The sequence below is a fragment of the Ambystoma mexicanum genome, chromosome 9, assembly GCF_040938575.1.
Source record: "Ambystoma mexicanum isolate Mex_15411 chromosome 9, UKY_AmexF1_1, whole genome shotgun sequence".
Classification (NCBI taxonomy): domain Eukaryota; kingdom Metazoa; phylum Chordata; class Amphibia; order Caudata; family Ambystomatidae; genus Ambystoma; species Ambystoma mexicanum.
In genome coordinates this window covers 815,711,522-815,737,211 of record NC_090931.1, presented here as the reverse complement: position 1 = coordinate 815,737,211, position 25,690 = coordinate 815,711,522, and the positions used below count along the sequence as shown (strand labels likewise).

The 25,690-nt window shown below is 44.9% G+C and overlaps 1 protein-coding gene across 3 annotated transcripts in view; it reads right to left on the bottom strand.

Moving 5' to 3' along the window:
- The window catches only part of DBR1 (debranching RNA lariats 1), a 183,134-nt gene that overhangs the window by 129,388 nt on the left and 28,056 nt on the right, over positions 1 to 25,690 (bottom strand). For all 3 annotated transcript variants that reach the window (XM_069615810.1, XM_069615812.1, XM_069615811.1), the window contains one exon: positions 18,611 to 18,917. In XM_069615810.1, the coding sequence (XP_069471911.1) occupies positions 18,611 to 18,807 (197 nt within the window). In that variant the 5' untranslated portion in view covers positions 18,808 to 18,917. The remainder of the gene's footprint in view (positions 1 to 18,610; positions 18,918 to 25,690) is intronic.

The window sequence follows — 25,690 nt, the reverse complement described above, 5'->3', positions numbered from 1 at the left end:
ACTATACTCAGAATATAACGGGGGTGACGCGGAGATAGAAGGGTTCCTGAACTCAATACAAATGCCGGCCCTGACTGGGGAGATGGCAGAGGGGTTGGAGGGCCTGGTGACCGAGGATGAGGTGGAACACGCAATCAGCGGGATGAAGGTGGGCACTTCCCCGGGCGAGGATGGCTACAGTCTACTTTTATAAAAGGTTTCGCTCAACCTTTGCCCCGCACTTAGTGAAGGTCTTCAACGCAGTACTAGAGGGGGGGGACCCTCCCAGACTCCATGATGGAGGCCATAATTGTGGTATTGCCCAAGGAAGGGAAGGACCCCACGGAGTGCTCCTCCTACCGCCAGATATCCCTGTTGAACATCGATGTTAAGATCCTAGCCAAGGTAATCGGGAGGCGGATGGAGGCGATACTACCGAAACTGATCCATGGGGACCAGGTAGGGTTTATAAGGGGAAGACAGGGCTCAGACAACATCCGTAAAACCATAGACTTGTTCCACCACGCCCATGAGTCGGTCTTCAACGCTAGCGTCCTCTCCCTGGACTCGGAAAAGTCATTCGATAGGGTCGAGTGGAGATACATGGAACTCCTCTTCCAGAAAATGGGATTTGGCGTACATATTAGGGGATGGGTGCTGTACTATATAGAGCTCTGATGGCAAGGGTACAAGTGAATGGCAGGCCATCGGATCCCTTCCCCCTTTCACGGGGCCCAAGACAGGGATGTCAGCTGTCCCCCCTGATATATGTTCTTACAAAAGAGCCCCTGGCCATAGCAGTTAGATCACACCCGGATATCAAAGGGGTTAAGAGGGGCGAAGTGGAATTTAAGCTTTCCCTGTTCGCGGATGACATCTTGGCTTACCTGGTGGACCCCAGCTTCCCCCCCCCCCTCCTGTCTCTGGTGGGCGCATTCGGGCGCTTCTCGGGGCTGAAGATTAATGTGTCTAAATCAGTTTGGCTCCCCATGAGAACACGGGACCCCAGGCTTAGACTCCGTGGGCATACTTAACGGGATAGCAGTGGGAAAGCTCTCTCTCCGATACCTGGGCGTCCTCCTCACCAGGGATCTATCAAAACTCGCCCCGGCCAACTATGACCCCGTTTTAGCAGGTATTACCACGGACCTCAGGAGGTGGGGTTCAATGATTCTGTCCTGATACGGCCGCATGACGGCAGTAAAGATGAATGTGCTGCCGCGTCTGCTGTATCTCTTCACCTCCCTCCCAACCAGCGTCCCTGACCAAATCTTTAGGACTCTACAGAATGCGGTCCGTGAGTTTATTTGGCAGGGCAGGACCCAGAGGACCGTGAAGGTGGTCCTGACCCTGCCGAGAGAAGAGGGAGGGTTTGGCTTCCCAGACTTTCAACTTTATTTCCGCGCCGCCCAACTGCGCGTCCTCCTGGAGCACGTGAGGGAAGGAATGGGCACCTAATGGTCCTACTTTGAGGAGATGGATGCCCACCCTCTTAAAGTTAGAGATCTCCTCTGGGCCCCGCGCAGGTTCATCCCGAACAGACTTAAAACCCACACCACCCTGGGAGTTCTCTGGGCAATCGGGAGGGAGGGCCCCCAGACAGCGCACCAAACGTCGTGGCCATCTCCTATGTCCTCACTCTGGGGACACCCCCTCAATATGGGTAGTAGGGGGTTCCGCAAGGCACAGGCCTGGTCCGACTCGGGACTGGAATGGGCGGGGCAGTTGTTCCGGGAGGGGGAATTCCTACCATACGAGGATCTGAGGGATGCTATTGGGCAGGGGTCCCTCTCCATATTCGAATATCTCCGCCTGAAGGGCATTCTTTGCGACCAATCATGGGCCAGAACCTGAAGAGACAGCTAACCCCCTTTGAGAAACTACTTGACTCAGCGACCTCCAGGAAGGGAACGGTGCAGGGATGTACAGGATCCTGAACACTGCTAATTTAGTGGAGAGACGGGGTTTCCGCACATTTTGGAATGACCTGGCAGGAGAGGTGATCTCGGAGGACGCCTGGTCACGGATATTTAAAATAGCATTCCATGGGAATTTATTCACAGCGGACATGGAACACAACTTCAAGAGCTTGCAGGGGTGGCACAGAGACCCCGTAAAGTTATCGAAAATGTTCACGGGAGTGTCCCCCATGTGTCCAAGGGGGTGCAGCCAGACTGGATCGAGGGGCCACATGTGGTGGCACTGCCCAAAAGTACAGGCGTATTGGGATAGGGTCAGGGGCTGGGTTGCTGAAGTCACTGAGGAATTGCTCCCCCAGAACCCTCTGACGGTGGTGTTGGGTCTTCCCCCCGGAGGCCACGGACATTTACAGGTACCCCAGAATGTGGGAAACTATGCTGAGGGTGGGAAGGGTGGCCCTGGCTCAGAAATGGAAGAGCCCGGAGACCCCCTCAAAGGAGGACTGGCTTAAAAAAAAAAAAAAAAGAAATATGTTCTTAATGGACAAGCGAACGGCAATGATGCACCAGAGTCATTGTTCATTCCAAGAGAACTGGTATGGGGTGCAGCAGACCTGGGGATGGGACGTCCACTGATGCCCGGTAGGGGCCCGGGGCGGGGCCCGGTGAGACGGGACTGAGAGGAACCAAAGACGGAACGGGCGCCCACGGCCCGGGGGTAGGCGGTCGAATCACAGCCATAAATTATGGTCGCTGTTCACACTCTTTACCAAGCTCCGGACACAAATGAACAGTTTAAGACTCCCAAAATTACGGTTCATGTTTGATTAAGGGGTTAGAGGGGTGGGCATGTATTGGGGTGGGGGGGAGGAAGGGAAGGGGGGCCGGGTTCATTAGGCCCGTCACATGTACTTCTTTTGAACATGCATGGAGCCAGTTTGTTATATTAAGAAAATGCTAATAAAACCAAAGTTTAAAAAAAAAACAAATATCCTTTCAGGGCTGTCAGTTTACGTTGGAGGCCAATAGGGGTTTGATCTAGGAGAACAATGTCATCTGCATAGAACAGATAGCGCAGCGAGGTTACCATTGATCTTTACGGAAAAAGCGCTAACTTTATCCATGGCACTACCAACATCTGATATAAAGAAGTTGTATAGTGTAGCGCCTACGGGACACTCCTGCTTCACCCCTGTTGTTGTCCTTTTGCAGTTGAAAGGGCACCCTCTTTATTTAGCATGATCTTGATGTCTGTCTCTGAATATAGTGCTTGTATTGCCTTCATTATATCCTTTGGGCATTTGCCTCCATTTTTGCCCAGAGACGTTCTCGGTCAATACTGTAGAAGGCTTGAGCCAAATCGACAAAGGCTATGTATATTCTAGATCTTTTTTTGATCGCCTCCATCTTTGCCAGATTGATCAGGAGCAGATTCAAGGGGCAGCCAACTCCTTTAACAAACCCTGTTTGACGGATGTTAAAGGCTGCAGCGCTTTTAATCCAGTTTGTTAACTGGTTTAATGTCTGGCTTGCAAAGAGCTTCCCAACTAGATCCAATAGAGCTATCGGCCTAAAGTTCTTTGGTTCTGATCATAAGACTTTTTTTTAAATTTGACACAATCACAGTGGTTTTCCAGGACCTTGGGACCCTTCCTTCCTTTATGATGTTTTTAAACAGATTAGAACAGAGGTCTGCCCATTCCTCTGGATACTGTTTTAGCATCGCGTTTGTCAGGCGGTCAGGTCCTGGGGCTCTTGAGGTGTTTATTCTTTTGATATTATCTAATATGTCACTTCAGGAGATTTCTAAGGCCCATGGACCACCAGATCCTTGGTCCAGGTAAACAAAATCTCCTTGCTTCTTAAATAAGTCGGAGTAGTGCTCAATCCATTGTCTCTCCAAAACTTGACACACTTGAAGAACTCCTTGCGGTGTTTCAGCATTCTTGATGTTTCAAAAAATGTTTTCATATTCCTATTAGCTAAAGTCTTCATCATCTCCTCTGCATCTTTTTGGAGCATGTGATCATAGCCAAATTTTGTATTCTGCTTTAATTTTCTTGATTTCTCTGCGGATCAAGTGTGTGTTGCATTAGAGGTTTTCTCATCGCTCTTCTTTGCTCCCTTTTTCTTACCACGATTTGAGAATCATAAACATGATGTTTCCTGAAACCCATCTTACGCATTCCCACTTGATGTTCAACATAGCACTGTAAAAGTGCAGGGTACTCTATTGGATCCATCTGGTCAGAGTTTTCTCTCTCAAGGAGTGATTGAGTTAAGGATAGTATTTTCTCACTATTGATTTTAACCCAGTTTCTTCCCAATGTTACACGTACCTGGACCTTCCATGTCTCTTGAGTGAGGAACTAGGCCATCTATCTTAATTGTGACCAAATTGTGATCACTCTGGGAGGTCACTATCACCTTTAACTTCGAGATCTTCCCACTCATACAGTCAGATACATAGAAATAGTCCATTATTGACTTGCTCAAGCCTTGGGTCCACGTTGGATTTGGGGGGGGGATGTCACCTCGGGTATTACCTTTCATCATGATTGGGTCTCTCTCCTTCATTTCTTCTGCCCAAGATTGTTTAATTTGATAAAGGTCTTGGTTATGTCTTTTTTGCTGTCATATCTACTTGCAAACATTCCATATTTAGATCACCGCACAAGATAATATCAGGCTCTTCTCCTACTGTTTTGAGGCAATCTATATTTCCACATACCAGATCAAGAAAATCTGATTATTCTGTGGCATCATGTTGCCAGTAGATATTGAAAATATGTAACAAGTTGGCCTTTTCTGTTCTTCTTGCTCCTAGAGACTTGTAAATAAGGTGAGGGATTTATTGTTTTCTTTATATGGAGATTTTTGAGTGCTCTCACCATTGTTATTAATCCTGCCATTGGTCTACCCTTCTCTTGTTTAATGGCTGGATTTAAGACAATTTCAAACCCTACCGCACTTGGTAATGTTTGCAGCCATACTTCCTGCAGACAAATGATATCCAAATTGATCAGGTCAACATCAGATCCTCCAAAAAGATGGGCGAACCCTCTTGTATTCCACAAGCCCATCCATATTGAGTCTGATGTTTGGCATTAACTCTGAGGATCTATTTAGGCTTTCAGCTATCCAACTCCATTTACTCGAGTCCTTCCTAGGTTTTACGGACTCTTCCCCTTTCGTCTCGTCATTCATTGCACTCCTGTGGCCCTCCCCTGTGATTTTGATCCGTTTCATTGGGCTCACCTGGTCTTCGTGCAAGTGGTGTCTTTTATCTGCTCGTTTGGTATGGTTTGTAGCACTTGCTGGATAGCTCTCGGTTCCCTCCATCGTCTTGGGTTGATCCTCTCGCTTTGTCTCAGTAAAAGGTGATGCTCTCCTTTCTGTATATTACTTTTTTCGATCGTATTCACTGAGTGTCATTTCCGCTACAAATTTCTTTTATGTCGAAGCCCAGAGAGTTTAGATCCATACTACAGTTTAGGATCAAATCACGGATCATTCTTGAATAGATGTGTAATATGACTATCTTTTACCTCATCTAGGAATTCACAGTTTCGATGTCCCCCGTCGCAACAGATCGTAGTTGAGATATGTGCCCAAATAACTGCAGCACATTGTATCCATTTAGAATGAGAGGATCTCAAGACTGATATTCTTGTCATGGACAGAGGAGTTGGGCAGAGAACTTACTCCAAGAGAATGGGAAAAGATTTGGAGAGTGCCGACAACTGCCAAAGTGGATTTGCAATTACGCTATATACATCAAAGGATATTGGGCAGAATATATTGGACCCCAGTTCGTATGTGTAAATTGGGATTAGTTGGTGATGATCGGTGTTGGGGTTGTGGGAAAGAACAAGGTACTTTGATACATAGGTTATGTTATTGTGAAAGAGCAGTGAGTTTTTGGAGGGAGGTTATTGATAGGGTCGATCAAATTTGGGACATTGTTTATCCACGCACACCCTTAGCGGTCATCTTATTATTGTATAGTGGTGGACGGGATGTGAGTTGGGTGATATCGTGCGGGGTAATCAAAGTTTTGTTGGTGGCGGCTAAACAGGTGTTGAGGGTCTGGAAGACACGGAAGAACCGATGGTGGAGGACTGGATTTTAGATGTTAGAATTGTATCCAGACTTGAGAAAACGATGTATTGTAAACAAAACAAGGAAACCCTTTATGAGGAAATGTGGGGGAGCTTTATTGACCTTTATGGATGATGCTAGATTAGGTTCTGGAGTGGAGTGCATTGGTCTATTAGCATTCATATATGGGGAGGGGGGTTGTGTTGTCTATGTGGTTGTTTTGTGTGGTCTTACTTGTTTGTTGTCATTTGTTTGATACATCTGACTTTGTTTTAGGTTAGTCCTAAGTTTCATATGTTGGAATACAGAGTTATGGTTTGGAATTGTGTTTTATTTTGTTTTCCACTGTTATGTATTTTTCAATTCAATGACCTAGGATGTTAATTCTGTTTATTGTAACTTGTTGAAAATGAGAAATAAAGAGTTTAAAAAAAAAAAAAAAAAAAGAAGTATTCTTCCCTTTTTTGATCAAGTTTTCTCTTACAGTTTGAACTGGTGGTCTATTATCATTTCTCCAATCCACTCTAGGCCTCCAGTGAGTTCCCACTTGCTTCTTATTCAATTCACTATTACTCCCCTCTTTCGGGCAGTGACTTTTGAGGATTTTCTTCCTTCTCGTTCTCTTCGTTTTGCCTTTATCTTTGCGCTCTCATCTACCACCAATTCTCTACATTCATCCAAGGTCAAGAATTTTTGCACTTTATCCTCAGCTTGCATTTGTTAAATCTTGTCTTGAGTCGCATTCAGAGGGGAGTTTATAATACACTTTCTCTTCGAGCACGTTTCTATTTTCTTGCTCGCATCAATCTGGGGCGCAGGTTCCGAGTCATCCTCGTTACCACTGCAATTGTCGTCTTCAATTATAGGCTCCTCCATTTCATTTTCTGATTTTTGTTCCTTACATTTTCCCACATGCTCTGTTACTACTTGCTCAGTTTTGTCCCCGACCTCGGGCATCGAGTGGTGGCATAGCAGCGGCTTTCAAGGCATCCGTCTGTATAGTTAGATTTAGCGCTTTTATGTTTCTTAAAAATTTACACAAGCTTTTAGCTAATGAGTTCTTACGGTTAGCCATGTTTTTTTCCCCTTTGTTAAGCGGTCTGGTTTCCCATCTTTTTGTTAACAACATCTTCAATTTTACCGCTCTGTTTTTGTTTCTCAAAAATTACAAAGTTCCCACTAGCCGATTCAGTCCTCTTTTCTTTTTGAGGCTCCAATACAGCTGGTATTCCACTCAATCCATCTGTGTTGTCAGATGTTGAGGGCACAGATTCTAGCTTGCCATCATTATCTTTCGAGGAATCTACCTCTATTGGTAGAGAGGGAAATCCCTCTGCATTTGCAGAGGTTGAGGGAAATGAATCCACGTTAGCCATTTCTTGAACTGTCAGCTCCACACTGGAATCAGTATAAATCATAAGATCTGGAGATTGCACATTTAATGTTTTTCTTTTAAGGGCGACTCCATTGATGTTATGGCTCCATCAGCAACTTTCTTTTGCTCTCCCAAAGTGACCGTTTCATTTAAAATCGTCAAGTTGGTCCTGGGATCACTTAAACCCTTTTTGCTTTGAACGGGAGGGTCTTCTTACATGGTTTGTCTCTTTTGGTCTCATCTCCAGGGTCCTTCTCTTGTCTTTCATCACTCATTTGTTGTTTTTTCAGAATAAAAAAATTCCTCTCTGGCAACCTTGGCCAAGAGACGTTTGTCCTCTGAGTTGTTTCTCAATTGATCTCTTATCAGTGTATTTAGCATCTCATTTTTCTTCACATTGATGCTTTCTTGTTGCTGCTTCCATGTCAATGATCTTTGAGTTTACCGGTGCAATCAACGTATTTTGGTCCCGACATGTTTCACCTCAATGTTCATATACATTTTATAAGCAGCGCAACAGTGATGGGTAAGGCCGAAATTATATTTGGTCTTAACTCATTGATGACCTGTTCAACCATCTTAAAGCAAACATCTCCATCTTTCAGTGGGGGTCCCATGTTATTTTAATTTCCTTTACATCCTATTCTTCTGTTTTTTTCATAGTCTCTTATTTCAAAAGAATCAGAGGATGTCTGGTCCGCAGTCTCTGAAGACTCACTATTGCTGGTTGTTCTGTTAGGGTTTGTATTTAGAGGCTTCAGCCCCTCCTGATAAAGCTCTAAGTCAGGCTCTTGGGACCTCGCTTTCTGGTAATTTCCTTTTTGGGAACATGCAGGAGATAAATTCAGGCTGGAGTCCAGTCTCCTTCTCTTCTTGGGATTGCCCGGGTGGATCAAGTTACTCCTTGCTAATGAAGTTAATTGTGCGGTATGTTCTTTGATTTTTTGACTTTGATTCCATTTTATCATGATGTTTGGATCTACCTTCAGCAATGTAACTTCCCTCGGTTTTGTCTTAAGATGTTGATTTACTGCCAGAGTTGCATTTATTTCTGACAGATTTATTAATAGAGAGTCAGCAACAGCCAGGGAATTTCTTCGTTTGCTGGCTTCTACGAGTCCCAAGCTCCCCTCCAACCCCACCTTGCATGTTGGATTCGCTCTACAAACCACAGGAATTGCATCACTGTGGGTCACAAACACTTCATCCTGACATAGGTGAATGGAGCCATCTACCTCACCATGGTCGCGATGTACAGGCGCCATCACGGTTTCAATCTCCAGGCTGGCGGCTGGGAGCCTCATCACATCAGTAGATAGGTGCGATTCCAAACTCCTTACAACACGCCCGCGAGCACTCTCGGAAGGGATACCATTTGGGCCCCCATTTAGAGCGGCCTCCACCCCTTCTACCAGGGCTCCCCACCCCATGACACTTTAGAATGTTTGCGGGAGAGGCCGCTTTTCCTGTTTCATATAATCTGTTCAACGATTCATACAGGACACGCCTATTTTGATCTGATACGGCCGTTTAATCTCCTTTCTTTGCTTCTGAATGGGACTGGGCTATCTCTGCCATCTGCGGTTTTGTAACCCCAACACCATCATTGGCGTTACCCAAGTACCCATTGTAAGGAGCGGTAGGGGAATCATTCAAACACGAGTCGCGCCGAGCCGGTAGCTCATGGGCTCCCAGTGCGCAAGTCTCGGATTCGCAATCATGGCAATCCACTGCCGTTCCACCCCAATACCCACTTTGGTTTACAGTTTATTAGTTAGGTTTGTCTTCCTGTTCAGGGGCACGTTTGTCATGGCAATTGGCATTACAGTCAAGCTCCGAGAACGGACTCTTTCACTTACTTGAAGTCTTCTTTAGTCTGCGGGAGCAGCAGCTGTGCACGCCGACTCCAGGTAGCTCAGTTGCTGCAGCCATGTCAAGGTTGTAATACTTTCCAGCATCAGGCAATCCTCGAGTTTTGCAGCGATGCTGAGCTCATTGTAACCCTCGATTCCAACGCGGCTATAGGCTCTCACAGCGAACCCAGTAAACGCCCAGCTGATGGATTAGTTGCAAGAAAAACAGACTCATGTCTGCTAATGGCGCAATGCGGCAAATCAAGAAGCAGGTTTGAATGAGCAGTAAAACACACACCTTACATTTCTCGCATGTTTTGGTCTCTGAAAAATCTCTAGCAAAGCTTTGGGGGTGATCGAGTCTGTCCGTACTGCCACCTTAGTTAGAGCCTGAGTCACTCCCTCCCAATTTTGGCCTAGGTCCGTGCACTCCCAAAACATGTGCATCAGGTCTGCATTGAGTAAGCCACATTTCGGACAGGTTTGTTCATTTAGCTGTATTCTTCGGGGTTAAATATGCTCTATGCGCGACATATAATTGGATCAATTGTAATTTGGCGTTCCTGGACACTTGTGATTCCCCATGGCTCTGGTCCAGGCTTCATCCGACAGCTGCTCTTGCAAATCTACTTCCCAACTTCGTCTAGTATATTTAAGAGTATACTCGGGCCTCGACATTACGAGCTCATATAAACATGATATTGCGGGTCCCCCTTTAGAAATATCAAAAAACGTTTCTATTGTTGCATCTTCTGTCAATACCCTCTACGGTCCCAGCCATTTCGCTTTAATACCACACACCAGCGAAGCGTGGATCATGTGCTGCCCTTGCTGTATTCCTAACTCAGACACTAAATCATTAAAGGTCATCAGGCATGCCTCCTGTAATAGCTTGTGCAAATAGATTCCGGTCAGAGCCTGTTTTTCTCCTCATGGGCAAGTCCTTCTAATGCAATGGTTAGTTGCCAGTTTTCAATACTTAGGGCACATTTATTGTGACTGTTACAATAAATGAAGCATATATTTAACCTTAATGGTGTCCTTAGCCTGTGCGCCAACTGTATATTTCTTGGTTTGACCTTCAATAAACACAGAGGGTTCATGTAGTTTGTTGTGCCTATTTATTTTTGTTAATTATTTTTTGCTGTTCAATTCTTTGTATCGTAATCATACATTTTCGTACACATTTTTTCTCATCTGTCAACACGTGTTTCCCCATAGTTGTTTCCCATGGTTCATAAGGATAAGTCACAAAAAAGAAAAATCAACAGAAAACTAAAGACGTTTCAGTTACAACCTTAAAGTCATGCCAATGCTTTTGACATGCACCTAGAATCCTTTACCTACATATCTTCGTACATATTACATCAATTTTTTAGTACTTACCCTGAATATTACATTAAGTTCCTTTTCCTTCTGTTGTGAAATCGATATCTCTTGTTTACAATTGGTATTCAGTTTCCTTTGAATTAAAATTAAATAATGTCGATCATCTGAGTTTTCTTACTTAAATATTTAATTATTTAAATTTTTTCTAATAAATTGTCAAAATAGGTTATTGCCTATGGCTACAAGTGATCTTATTCAGTTGTTGTAGACTCACTACTCAACAGGCATTATTTTATAATTTAAATTGTGCTCTCAGATCTGGCCCCAAAGGAACTGGCTTTGCTGTGCACTATCCCCCATTAGTATAACTGGCAAGGTAAAGAAACAAATTCAGGAAAGTGCACTGGTCCCATTTAGGTTTGTATAAGACAGGTTTTTACACAAATCAGATTTCCCCTCCTTACCTATTCAAGGTGCATGGAGGAATGAGACTGTCCTATCCATAAAACGGATGATCGCGTTGGGATTCTAACAATTTCCGCTTCCCTTAAATATGCGGGCGGAATGACGCCATCGCGTATTATTACGCTGTGACGTCTGTGTATTTGTGTCATGTGGCCATTTTAAACGCTGCTTTTTCTTTTATTGATAAAAAAGTGTCGTTTAACATTCTGAGTTATGAAAAAGTTTATTTCTAATGCACACCAGACCTGAGGGTATCAGGGCGCAGCAGCAAGACAGTGCAAAGCTTACAGAGTTACAGGGTAAGGTCAGGGTAAGACATATATACAGATTGTAAACAGGTAGGGTACATAAACATAGTAAACAGGTATTACAATACCTGTAATACATCTTAAGTATAATGTACAGAAATCCGCCAAAAAGTGTCAGTGGATTTGAGAAGGTTAATGTAATTTTGTCTAAAGTTCAGGTAAGGTTGATCTTCTCTAAGGAGGTGTGGCAAGGAGTTCCAAAGTTGGCTGCTTTCACGGGAAAGCTACTACCGCCAGCCTTGGCGAGTCTGAATCTTGGTACAGTGAGGCAATTGGTGTTACTGGCTCTTATGGGTCTGATGATGTTCTTCTGTGTAGTCTATTTGCAAGATAGCTGGGGGCAGCGTTATTTAGTGCTTTGTGGGTCAGGGATGCCGTTTTTAGAAGGATTCTATTACAAGTCGCGAGCCAGTTGTTTTGGCGCAGAGATATGTACTCGTCTGTTCACACCTAGAGCGGATCTTAACGCATTATTTTGGAGGATTTGTATCCACTGGATAATGTCTTTGTTGGCGCCAATGTAAAGAGCATTACAGTAATCTAGCCTAGAAAGTATTAGCGCTCTGGCCAGGATCGTGCAGCTGCCATTCGATAGGAAGGGTTTGCCAGTCCTGTTGAGCTTGCACGTGTAGGCAGTGGTGGAGGCCATTGATTTCACTTGTTGATCAAAGGAGAGGGTGGAGTCAAGATAGAAACCAAGGGTTTTTACTTCCTTGGCCACTTTAATGAGGTTCCCCACCAATGGGCAATAATAAAAAAAAAAGTGCAAGTATATTTGTTTTAAGTTCCTATGTAAAATTTTGAGCAATTCAAGCTCAAAAATTGAAAAGGCAAGCACATGGGCGCATCCATTTTGTGAAATGGATGCCCGCCTGTGCTGGCTTTTGCGGCACTAATGAAGGAAAAGCCAGCCAGCTGTAGTAAACAAAAGCTACCACTGGGTGGCTTTTCCTTCATTGGTGCCGGGACTCGGAGGACGCGGACCGGAGACTACAGGCAGAAAAGCTGCAGCTGAATCTCGGTAAGTGCCATTTATTTATTTTTTAAAATAAGCACTAGCTGTGGTTTTTTCTAAGTTTTCCGGGCTGGAGGAGCTCGGAAAACTTAGAAATAAAACCGCAGCTTTAAAAACATTGTATTTATGTTTGCGGTAGCTTTTGAAGCTACCGCAAACATAAATACAACGTTATTGTGTTTGAAAACGCTGCAGTTTTTCTTTCTAAGTTTCTCAGGCTCCTTGGAAGAGCCTGAGAAACTTAGAAAGAAAAACCGCAGCGCTTTCAAACACAACCGCGTTGCGTTTCTGCCTAAATCTGCTTTCCCATTTGGGGCTCTCAGGCACCCCGTGGGGAGCCCCAGAGCCCCAAATGGGAAATCAGCTGTAGGCAGAAACACCGCAGCATGTAAACACAACCGCGATGTGTTTCTGCCTGCCTTGGCTTTCACTTTGGGTCTCTGGTGGGAGCACCGGAGACCCAAAGTGATAGCCACGGCAGGCAGAAACAACGCGGTTGGGGTTGAAAACGCTGTGGTTTTGCTTTCCAAGTTTCTCAGGCTCCTCCGACTCGGAGGAGCCTGAGAAATTTAGAAAGAAAAACCACAGCGTTTTCAAACACATTAACGTTGTATTTATGTTTGCGGTCGCTTCAATAAATACAACTTTTTTAAAGCTGTGGTTTTATTTTTAAGTTTTCCGGGCTCCTCCAGCCGGAAAACTTAGAAAAAAAACCACAGCTAGTGCTTATTTAAAAAAAAAAAAAAAAAAATTAAAAAAAAAAATAGCACTTACCGAGATGCATCTCCAGCTTTTCTGCCTGTAGTCTCCGGTCCGCATCCTCCGAGTCCCGGCACCAATGAAGGAAAAGCCACCCAGTGGTGGCTTTTGTTTACTACAGCTGGCTGGCTTTTCCTTCATTAGTGCCGCCAAAGCAAAAGCCAGCACAGGCGAGCATCCATTTCACAAAATGGATGCGCCCATGTACTTGCTTTTTCAATTTTTGAGCTTGAATTGGTTAACATTTTACATAGGAACTTAAAAAAAAGTGCGAGTATATTTGTTTTATTATTGCCCATCTTTTTTGGGCAATAATACATTTTGGGCGAACCATTCCTTTAGGGTTGAGGTGGGTTCCCAGGATGATGAGCTCCGTCTTACCATTCAGGCATAGACCGTGAGTGGCCATCCATGCCTGTGAGATACACTATTCACCAGTGCCAAATCCTTGTTGCAATCCCAGAAAGTGGGAGGAGAATCTGAGTATCATCTGCATAGTTAGTGTAGGTGATACCCAGAAGGTCCAGATCGTCGAAAAGGGGCTTGGTGAAGCTTGGTGAATATATTGCATGATGTAGGGGAGACACAGGAGCCCTGGGGGACACCATGTGATAGGAGCAGGGTCAGCCGCTGCCGCGGGGGAGAAGACCCTCGTAGTTCTATCACTCAAAAGTGATTCTATCCATCTGATAGCCTCTGTAGAAAAGTGGTAAAGAGAAGGAACGCTCTCTTCTAATCATAAGTCTGAGTTCAGTTATTATAGAGAACCTTAGAAAATCATGGGCCTATTGTCAAGATCATCTGGGGAAACCAGCTATTCTTTAGTTATGGGGCTTCCAGTTTGTCGACCGCCTCTGCGTCTAACTTGGGAAGGTCTATCAGTTCCAAAGCATCCTCAATCTTTGACTCTTGTAAGTCTTCCTTCTCTTCGTGGAATTCTTTATAAAAGTCATAAAAACACTAGTTTATATGCTGCTGTGACTCACAGGTCTCCCCATTCTTGGCTAGAATTTCCCAGATCCTGCTCCACTCCATCTCACTCTTGTACAACCAGGCTAACAATCGTCCTGCCGTTCCACATACTTTCTATAAGTCAATTTTCCCAGTCTATCCCAGTGTGCTAAACATTCATGCCTCAGGGCGATAGCCTCATGGGTCACCCTGCCCGTCTACGGCCTCTAACTCTGCTTCCGCCTTACTCAGATCAGTCTCAATCGTGGCTTGAACCCTGTTGGCCTTTGCGATAGTGGTCCCTCTAATCACCACCTTATAGGCTTCCCATAGCGTACCCGCCGACGTTACACTCCAGTATTAAACTTAAAATAATCATGCACACCCTCCCTTAATTGTTCCCAAAATGCTTCATCCTTTAAAGCCTCACCCCTAAGCCTTCATGTAGGGATGCATTGGAGGTGGGAGAGAACGAACACACACACACACACACACACACACACACACACACACACACACACACACACACACACACACACACACACACACACACACACACACACACACACACACACACACACACACACACACACACACACACACACACACACACACACACACACACACACACACACACACACACACACACACACACACACACACACACACACACACACACACACACACACACACACACCCCACCCCCCCACCCCTGCTTTGTATTTCGCCTTACTCGAAGCGGTATAATGAGAGTATTTGCGGGCCTGCTGGTCTAGACTCCGCCATATATCTGAGAGTTTGAATAATTTTATCAATGTAGGCAGGGTCTTGGCAGGGAGGGCTGGGTGCGTGAATGTATCGTCCGCTTTGTCTAATGTAGAGTTAAGCAGGATTTCGCTCTTCAGGCATGCCGCTACTGTTGCTGCCCGGTCTGTTGGCACAGGCAGGCTTCCGGCCCTAAGTGGCTCACTACTGGCCCCCTCTTGTGTCCTCTGTATCCAGATCTTCCGGTTTTCCCTACTTAGCGGACTACTGCACATCAGTCTTGTTGCGCCATGTCTGAAGGAGCATCTTCCAACAATCCCACCAAAGGGACACTGCACAACGTTTGCTTCAACGTATTCCACCCAAGATCCGCCTCACTATGATGGTATTAGAAGTGGGCATCAGCGTTGCGTACTCTCTGGTGAGCTCAGGACATTCGATTTGGCCACTTTGTTGTGGGCCATCCGCTGCACCATGCCTTTTGGATCACTTGTTGCCACTGGTGCTGCCAATATCCTGGGGTCTGGCGTACTATAATTGCAATGGTTCTGGCTGCTGCGCTCCACTTTGTCCCCTTGATCTGCAGTAGCAGCATTGCCACCCGGGCTCAATTGATCCTATTCCGGCCTCTTATATGGCCTAGGCTGCTTGGGAAGTGGGCTTGTTTACTAAATGGCGCTGTAACGATTCCGTTGCCATTCCGCTGGTGCGTGCCAAAGCCGGGCTCCCTGCAGTCCGCACGGCTTTCCTCTTACGCTCGGGATCAGCTAGCAGCGTGGTCCGCTTTCCTTTGTTAGCAGGGCCAGCTCCACCTGCGGTGCGCCCATTCCTCGCAGTGGCTTGGTAATATCCATGGTCTGCACCGGCGACTGTCTTGCTGAATGTTATATGCCCCACACAGAGGAGGTTACGTGGCCCCAATGGGTCGAGCCACTGGGCGCGCTCCCTATTGTCCAGCCCCAGAACAAGTGGCAAGCAGCTCTTACCATTGGTATGTCGAATGTGTTATGTCTGATCCTCCAGCCGGCGGTCACCACCTGATCCGTCCCAGTTTATTACAGCAATCGCACAGGCACCCGGTCCGGTGAAAACTTCCGATCCACTGCCACAAGCCACGCCAGCAGCGGCCTGCTGGCCCTCCGAATGCCTCCCCTGCGCTTACGACAGGCTTTTGTTCCTTCTCCGCTCCTCTTGCAGCGTGCTAGCTCATGTGCGCCGTGTTCCATGTCATCGATTTGGTGCTCACTTCGCCCAGCCTGCACTTCCCAGATCACGGACCAGCCGCAGATGGCCTCAACTGTCAGGCTTCTTGCTGTGAATTTGTTATCCCTCCAGTCTAGAGCAACAAGGCATCGCCTCCCGTCTCGTTCAGCCACAGTAAATGTTGCAAGGTGGCTCCTTCGTTGCAGCTTCAACTCACTATTGCATACGTCCAATGTCCGTCACTGCTGCTGGCGGCTCTTATGCATTGCTGAGTATTTTGTATGCTTTCTTCGGATGAGGCTCAACTCCATTCCTTGGCTGCACTCAGTCGTTCTTGCCTTCATGTCACAGCAGCCTCTCACGGATCACAGCACTAACGAGTGCTTGCCCCTTCATATACTTCGGTTGGGGTCCAGTGCCCAGCGTCTGGGTGTCTTATCCCACTGAAGCGTTACTGCTCTTCGTGCCGGTCTGCTGCTTCCCACAACTCAATCCAATCCGTTGGTCCCCGACGGCTGTGTCTGCTGCGTAACTCTGCTTTCTACGCCCCGCTATCGTCATTGGTCTCTGCCCGCCATTTTATTCTTATGCAGCCGCACCGGGTCCACGATTTTGGATGCCACCACTTGTAAATCAGGCTTGCATTAATCCTCTAGTGCGGTCAGTCCGTTCTCAGCACTTATTTTTAATATTGCGTTCATCAGCTGTTAGATTTGCATATTCCCAATATTCCGGCCCATATCGTGTAAGGAGATGCACGAGTCACGTCCTATCGCATGGCTGTGTAGCCACACCCCCCCCCTCCCCACACCCCATTGAGTGTAGCTTTGTTACATCAATGCTGCCTTTGAAACAGATTCCTGGGGGATCTTGTGGGAAGAATTCCAGTGCCCCGGGAGGAAGATACTGCTTTTCCTCCAGGAGAATCCAAAGGCATCTTACTAGCCATTTTTCCACATGGCTGTTGTGAAGACACACATCAAACAGCTAATACACTACCTGGTCATAGTGTAGCAAAGCCTACCAAGCGAAATTGTTGTGGCTGTATAATTGTGACACCCTAGTAGCCACCATATCATAACCAGATATGGCTATTTGTACAGTTGCACATTCCACCAGGCAGTCTAAAGTACAAACATTATGTTTTGAATCTGAGGGGCATTGGGTTAAAAGCCACCTGTGCCAGGAATGCTTATGTGACCGTTCGACCTGGTCTGCTGCCAATGCACAGCAGTTGCTATAAAGTTCAACAAACTGGTTCTGTAAGACTACATGCATGCACTATGCTTTTGGCGTGGAGCTTTCTAAAAGCGGGTGCGATTAGTAGGCCTCTTAAGAAACAGACTTTCCTGTATCATTTCTAAGAAGGATCGGGCGTACACCCTCACCAGATGGCATTCTGGCACACCACCTAGTTCCTTAAAAGATGTAGCAAGAAAGATGCATCATTTAATACTGCAATTGGGACCAACTTACACAATCCTGGAGAGGTCCAGGAGAGAGTCATGGGAACATTGGCTGTATCCCTCTTGAATAAGCCATCACTGAATCTGCAAGACCTGGCTAGTTATCCTCTTGCTTAGTTACCATGCTATTGCCAACATCCACTTTCTGTCCAAAATTCTTGAAAAGATGGTGACCGTCCAACGTCAGGCTTACACAGTCACTTGGTTTTAGGTCAAGGCACTGAGGCAGCTTTGCTGGATGTACGGGGGGGGGGAGGGGGCTGTGATGGAATAAAGATGAACAATGTGATTGCACTCTGATAATGCTGGACCTTTCAGCCACATTCAATACCCTCGATTACTGGATCGTTCAGCGAGATGCGCTTCATGGATAGGGTATTGCAAGCCACCATTGGTTAGTTCAAGTAGTCCGTATGCCACATACGTTTTACTCTTGCAAAGGAAGCAACTTGTTTTGACTATGCAAAATGCATCATCTCGTTCAGCGGTGCATTGTTTCCCACCTAGGAGCGGACACACACACACACATATATTTTCGGGGGTGATCCAAACAATTACAAGAATACAACCCAATATGGGCAACACAATGTTATGCTGTACACCCCAAAAGTTGAAGATGCTTAGCAGCCTTGGTAATCCCTGTGCTGTCAGGAAGACATTTACTTGGATTATCTGTTTACAACATCAGCCCATATAGGCTGTTACAAAACAAAATTAGTTCACACCTATCAAAGGCACAATGCCTTGGAGCCAAGAACTCCAGTAGAACGTGGAATTGGGCCACCATACCATTTTAATAAGCTTTTTCTGGGATTAGAAAGGATTCAAAATAAAGTTCCAAACATCAATTGGAAGGGAAAGTGGCTAAATTACCAATACCTCAACTATGAAGTGCCTGGTTAAGTTCCAGTCATGTGAAGATGGTAGAATACAGAAAGGAATGGCAGTTGAACAAAGACAATTTAAAACTGATAAGTAGGTGGTGATTTAATCCGGCATCCGGACAGAACACCCATTAGCAAAAACCTGAATTCATCATCAGGGAAAAATACGGTACTCTGCCTTCCTGCCTTGATCACGGGATATTAACAGGAAGGCTTTAAGCCTTTGGAAGTGACTCACTTGTAGAAGGTTTGCATTTGACGGTACTTGGGCGGAACTGCCATGCACTTCATGTCGGCCTCGTTCCGCACTGCCTGGAAATCACCGCAGCAGAGCAGCAAGTCGACCTTGACATTCTCTTTCTTCTCCATAAACTCAATCGTTTCATAGATCTTGTCCAACTCCCCATGACAGCAACCCTCAACAGCTACCTTCATGGTGGGTGTGGGCAACTTTCTTATTACCTAAAATACAAGGGAGGAGTCTTTTGTGTTCCAGTGGCCTACTTTAAAGACCCATTCTCAAACCATTAACTTCACAGCAGATTCTGAAATAAAGAAAACATTAAAAAGCATATATTAGTAACAGGCACTTCTAAAATAAATAAATTACTAATATATCGTCTGGTTTTGTACTGTCCGGAGCGCTGTATATAACCACTTGTTAGGTTAAGTAATAATGAGAATTGAAAAGCATAGACATGCCAGTTGCACTTGCATGTCAAAATGTGCAATGTGACGGAAGGATTGTGAGGAAAAATGCAATTGCAGGCTTCAAATGCTCATCTCAGGGTTTTGTACATAATGAAGGGGGGAGGCCATTACAATGAAGCCAGTAACTGGTGTTGGGAGAAATAGGGTTACCTGAGCCAAACAGGGCAAGGGGCCAGGAGGGAGGGTGGGGGACAGGGGGGGGAAGAGTCCCAGGGCAGAACAGTAGCCTAAAGGGGAATTAATTACATTTCAATAACAAGTAGTGCAAGGAATAGATATGAAAGGAACTGAATGCTGACTTCAGGCTGCTACAGAGCACTGCACAGGATGAGGAGCATAGGGAAAGATGCCATGGGGTGGGGGAGAGAAAATGAAAGGCAAGAGAAAAGGGGGCAGGGTTGGAAAAGAAATCGTTTGAGGGGAGGGAATGTAAACCGGTTCAACAGGGAGTTAAACTGCAAAATATAAAAATGGGCTAACACAGCTCAGTCCAAGGCAGGCAGTTCTCCACAATGTGTGCATACAGATGGCCCAATCCATATTACCTGGCTTGTTCAATGGAAGATTCATGCATTTAACTAGGGATCCCAGGGTTGATGTGAGTGAGTAGGGGAGCCCAGTCTCACCACCAGGAAAACCCTCATCTTTATTTATAGGGTTCTGAGACAATGACATCAGGGAAGTCACCGCTCCTGGTATGCCAAGGGACAGGCTACCATAACTCTCCTATTCTCAGTGCAATATTGCATTAGGTACACCAGTGAAGTGCTTACAGTGTTCAACATCTCTCTTCCAAGGACACTGTGTAAACAAGGGTCATGTTTGGAACAGTCCTACACTTGTAACAAATGCTCTCAACATTCATTTATGAATGGTTTTTGGCCTTCCATCAAATGTTTGATCACTTTTTTCAGTTTTCCATGTAAGGACTTTGCACAGCAGCAACATGTGACTAGGTTCTCAGGGAATACACTGGGAGTGTGCCGGCGACTACGAGCAGTTGTGCCGTATGAGCAGAGGAGACGCGGGTACCAAGCAGCCTGTCGCATACATCTGACACAGACTAAAGCTACAGCGACTGTTAAAGCAACAGGTTATTTGGTAGCCATGGGACGAACAGGCTAAGAGTGTCGACACAGAACCGACACCGTCACTGCTAGATGCTGACCGGGGATACCCGCCTTTACAGCGGATATTGACGATCATTCGCAGAAGCCATAGTTAGACGAGGACCACTAGAGGCTTCCGTTTCCACACACAGAGCGAGGTAATGCAGCAGACCCGCTTCCACACTGCTGGCATGTGTAATTATTGACATCGACCTACCAGACAGGTAAGAATTCCACAGGTATCTACCGCCTTGTTGACGTCTCAGAATTTTTTACAAACTTCCATGTCTAAGTGGTGAATGCAAACTATCTAGGTGTGAATTGTCTACCTCCCGCTGGATTAAAAATCAAGCCGATGCCACAACAGGAAAGAGCTGTTCGTAATCATGCAGTGTCTAACCCCCACTCGACATTGGTTGAGTTTTGTATTTTTTAGAGTGAAAATACATTTTCAAACTAGAAGATTATTTTGCTGTTCATGTAGCCCTTCAAATTGCACAAACATTTGTGCAAATTGTTTTTGGGTAAAAGTGCATGCCCCGGATGAATTTCCCTGTACAGTGTGTGTTGAGAACGAGTGAGGAATGAACCATGTTGGGTCGAATGGGAATGAAGTAGTGTGAGATTTATTGGTTAGCTGACAATTTTATTCTCTGAATTCGATCAATTCTATAATTTCTTTTAGTTTGATCTTAGATAGTGATTTATCATCTGTCTCTGTTTATAAACCTTCCTCATTTGGTTTATATACACTTTCTATTGCTGTGTGCTTCCTTTTTTCCTTAATTTTCATTGTATTTTTCCGATGAATTGTAAAACGTTTGAAGGTGTCTTTTGTATATTATTGATTATTAATTATTGTGAACTACAAGAATAAAATGTATTTGCTTTTTCTGAATGATTTAGTGGTTGGTTTAATTTGCCCACTCCACCAGGACCAGGGCTCCAGATAAGGCGAGTACCCGGCCTTTTTACGCATGAAACTCCTGTAAATACGCCAGCTTTATTATTTTCCTGGGTACATTTACACACAGATTTAGAGCAGAGGGCAGTACAAAGGTCAGGTTACTCGAAAGAAACCAGAAGGTTTCTTTTGATTTGTATCTACATGGATGTATTTGCAAGCCACCTCTGAAACAGAATGTATATCTCTGAAGCCTTTCAAAAAAATAAACTGCACACTGATAAAAGGAGTGGTTTGTTTCCATTCAGCTTCAGAAGCACTGTACATGTTTTCCTCGAATTTTAGGATTGTATAATTAATAAGATGAAAAAATAAGTTGCAATTGAGAAGTTTTTTTTTTAACAAGTTTTTTTTAATCGTTATGCTTTTTTTCCAGTGAAAGCAAACCAGTATTGCACAATTAGATTTTTCAGAGTTCCGGTGCTGTGTGCATAATCATGCAGAGGCAGTTTTTACAATTCTAATTTAATTTACAGTCCAATTATAAAAACAGTGTGTAAAATGAGGACTATGCTAGTTTACATCCATTCAACCTTGCAGTCAATGGGGTACATTACTATAAATGGTCAGTGGCAGCAGAGTCTTTGCTCAAGGGTGAGTAATTGTCATTACACTGATCACAGGTGTTGTAGCCTCTCAAATCTTCAAGACTACAAATAAAACATCCAAAACCTGACTGTCAAGAAAGTGCAAGCGCTGATCAAAAACAAACAAATGAAAGTTACATTGGTAATTGAAATAAAAACTCAGCAAAACCTGTCCCTGTGATAATCCAGATAGGTATTTAGCTTTATGTAGAGCTTCATGAATGGTTCGTCATACATCTAGGTACTGTGATCATTATACCTCAGTCGATACCGAGTTAACCAACCTCTGAAAGATGTTAGTCAATAAGATAGCTCAGCCGGTTGAGCACTCTTTGCTGCAATCTTTACGTGAACTGTGTGTTGTGGGTTAGAATCCTGGCAAGTCCAACTCAGCATTTCGAGGTCGATAAAGGAGTACTGACTTTGGTTTGGTGGTAATTGTGATAAATATGTATAGCGCTTTGCCAAAAGAGATATATAAATAACCATTTGACCACTAGATTAGATATAGAATTTAGCATGGAGTCCTTGCCTCTCTGCACTGTTCTATCATAACATTGGCATACCATTAGGTAGTAATAGATCCAGGAAATTAGCACTTTCATTAAACATCAAAAGACAATTCTGCTATCGAATCTCAAAACACACAATACAAATTCATATATGCTTTACTATATAATTGGCTAGGTTTTTGTGATTTCAACATGTAAATATATACAGTAGAAATCAAATGGCCAAAAATTATGAAAGGTGTATTGTGTCACAATGCAGAAAGCTGCCGCATAGTAATGATTTCCATACAGTTTTTTCACACGTCGGCTGGATGTCGCATACATTTTACTCACACTTTACTCTTGCGAAGGAGAAAAGTCATTTTTACCCTCTTAAAAACACATTTGCTCTGAAAGTTTAAAAATAGAGTAAAATACTCCCACCTCAAAATCTTATCTGGAGCACTGACCAGGACGCCTGGCAAGTAGTACGGAGGGCTGTAGTAAACCTCCATTTTGGCATATTGCAGCGAGAGGTAGATTCTCCACATGTGACAAAACACTGTTTACCAAATTTGGTATATGCTGCTTATAGGGTTGCCCATGTCAGAGGCCGTTGGTTGAGCAGTATAAATAACCCCCCCCCTACCTCCTTTTTGTTGGAAGGTCTCAGGGAATACCAACTGTTCGTACTAGCCTTTCATTAGTAACCTGCACTCCAAGCTGCAGCCATAATAACACTAGCATGTAGACGATAAAAGACTGAATATTTTGTTTGACTGTTACAATGCTCTTTATCCACAACACATGAGACAAAATTGCCAACAGGCTCAAAGTAATCGGGAACAATGGTATCCTGGTATGGCTTTATTACTTATTTATATGTGTATACTAGAAATTGTAAGGCCATACTTCAATAATGGAAAAACACAACAAGTCCCGGCCTTCAAAATTCTGTGGGATACAAATTCCCTATGGCAAAGGGTGAGTTGACAACTAGAATGTATGAAATCAAAAGAGATGATGTAGATACATCCTCAAATGTTCTCCAGAAGGATTAGGACACAAACTTGGCATATGGGAGTCCATAACACAACTGAATTCTATGATGGGAAAGATTGGCTCAAAGGCAAGTTAACTCCGCACATGAACCAAGGAATTCTGTTCTCCCGACTTCCATTAGCTCAAAACGAGGCGGCAGCAGCAGGGGGAAGCACTGTATTTTGAAGCAGGAGAGAACATCTCAAACTGTCCCATTGCAGGTATGTTAGGTCAGGGATTTATAAAGAGAAAATGTAGCTCAAACACAGGAGCGATTCAGAGTAGAAGATTTAACAGAGGGGACTGCCTGTTAAATCTCCCCTGGTCGTCTGCAGCTAAGGTCCAAAAACAGTTTGGACCTGGTAGGATGGGAAAGGGCCTAGGGAAAGAACCGCTGCTCAAGCCAGGATTTCGCTGTGCTCCCCCTTTGCCAGACTCCTGCTTCCACACAGAGATCCTTCAACCCATTGAATATTCATTCACAGAGAGTCACCGTAAATCCCTCACAGGACCAAGGAACATTCTTGTTTTGGGACTAGTAAACTGCCTTTGGTTACCTATGCCCCCCATCCCCATACAGCCGAACACAAAATGTACGTCTGCCTCTGCTCAACCAACTTCACACCTTCCACACCCCTCTCTTTGACTGCACACGTTCTTCAATCTTTTATTTTCCTCTACTTTCCATCATGCACCTTTCACAATCCTCTGTGTAGTCCCTCTTCTGCTTCCCTTCTCCCATAGCCGTAAATCGGTCTAACTTATGCCTCACTTTCTGCCCTCCCCATCTTACTCCTAAACCCTGAACCCCCTCAAACATGACACTCCTGTTCTCCCAAATTTTCGAACTTAATCTACAACCCTCTACAACACCTGCTCATCTTCCCTCACATCCAATCACTCAACTGGCCTCTTGAATGTACAATGCTTCTGCAACAAGTCTTCCCACATCACTGACCACTTTTACTTGCATCACTCTTCACTTTCACTTATTGACATCACAGAAACCTGGATCGCCCCTCACGACTGCTACACTAGTGTTTTTGATACTGCTATCTTCTCCCACTCTCCTCGACCTGATGGAAGCGTTGCAGTGTGGGGTTCTCACGAATAAGGCCCTCAACAATGCCACCCTCCAACATCACCTCTTTCTCTTTTGAATTTCCCACTATAACTCCTCCCTCCTATTCCTCCGACTGTTCTGGCTCCATCTCTCCCAGTGGTCTGCAACCTTTGACGCTCCAGATGTTTTGGACTACAACTCCCATCATCCCTACCCAGCCTAGTCAATAGCCAGATATCATGGGGATTGTAGTCCGAAACATCTGGAGAGCCAAAGATTGCAGAGCCCTGATCTATCCCCTAGTTTTCTCAGCTCCTTCTCCCCAGACCTACACTGTTCCCTGGAGTTGCTTCCAATTGGCAACCCCATTGTCCTGCTAGGGGTCTTTAACCTACCCACGCCCTCTGAATCTACCTGCCTTGAACTTTAACTTCCGCTTATCTGATCACTCCCTCTGCGACCAGCCTAAACACTCTGGTGGCAACACTCTTGACCATGCCTTTCTCTCTACTTCAATCTCCTCCTCTGACCTCACCATCGACACCTGCAACATCTCAATCCCTCCCCCTTCTACTCCTTCAATAACTAAGAGGAAATTCAGGCAGGACTCTCTTGGACCTAACTTTGTTGCGAGGACCTCTCCCTCTTTCAGCGACTGTGCTTTTTCTCACTTTCACTATAAACTATGAAATTCCCATTTTTGCGTCCCAATCTGTAGCCCTAGCACACCTCAGAGATTCAGATTCTCAAAAAACTAAAATTCTCTACGACATAGGATGCAAATCACAGACCCCCCCCAGTCTACTCCTAGTCTACTTCTAAATCTCTTGCTTCCCTCCCTGCAGCGAAATCCTCCAACTTCAAACACCTAATCTCCCTTTGTAACCACCCTATAAACTCATCCACCTGCCCAGCCAATAGCCATCACATTCTGCTAATGATTTTGCTCACTATTTTTACACTAAAATGTCTGACTGTCACAGCTCTGCTCTGCCCCACCCTCTCCTGTCCACCACCTCTCCCCACTATCCATTCTACTCTGGACTATTTCTCTCCTATTGAATTAGCAACCCTGCTTCACAGAACCAACATATCTTGCGCTCCCGTTGACCCATTGGCTCCGGCAAAAGCAAAGTCCCAAACACAAGCCCTCATTTCTGAGATCTTTAACCTCTCTGTCCACCTATTGGACAATTTTCACTCTTCAGATATGCAACTTGCCTACCCCTATTAAGAAACCCTCTGCTGACCCAAACGTTCATGAACTATAGACCAGTTTCCCTCCTTCCCCATTAGTCAAAGGTCTTTGAGCAAGTGGCATGCAACTGGATCACTAAGTATCTTGAGGAGAA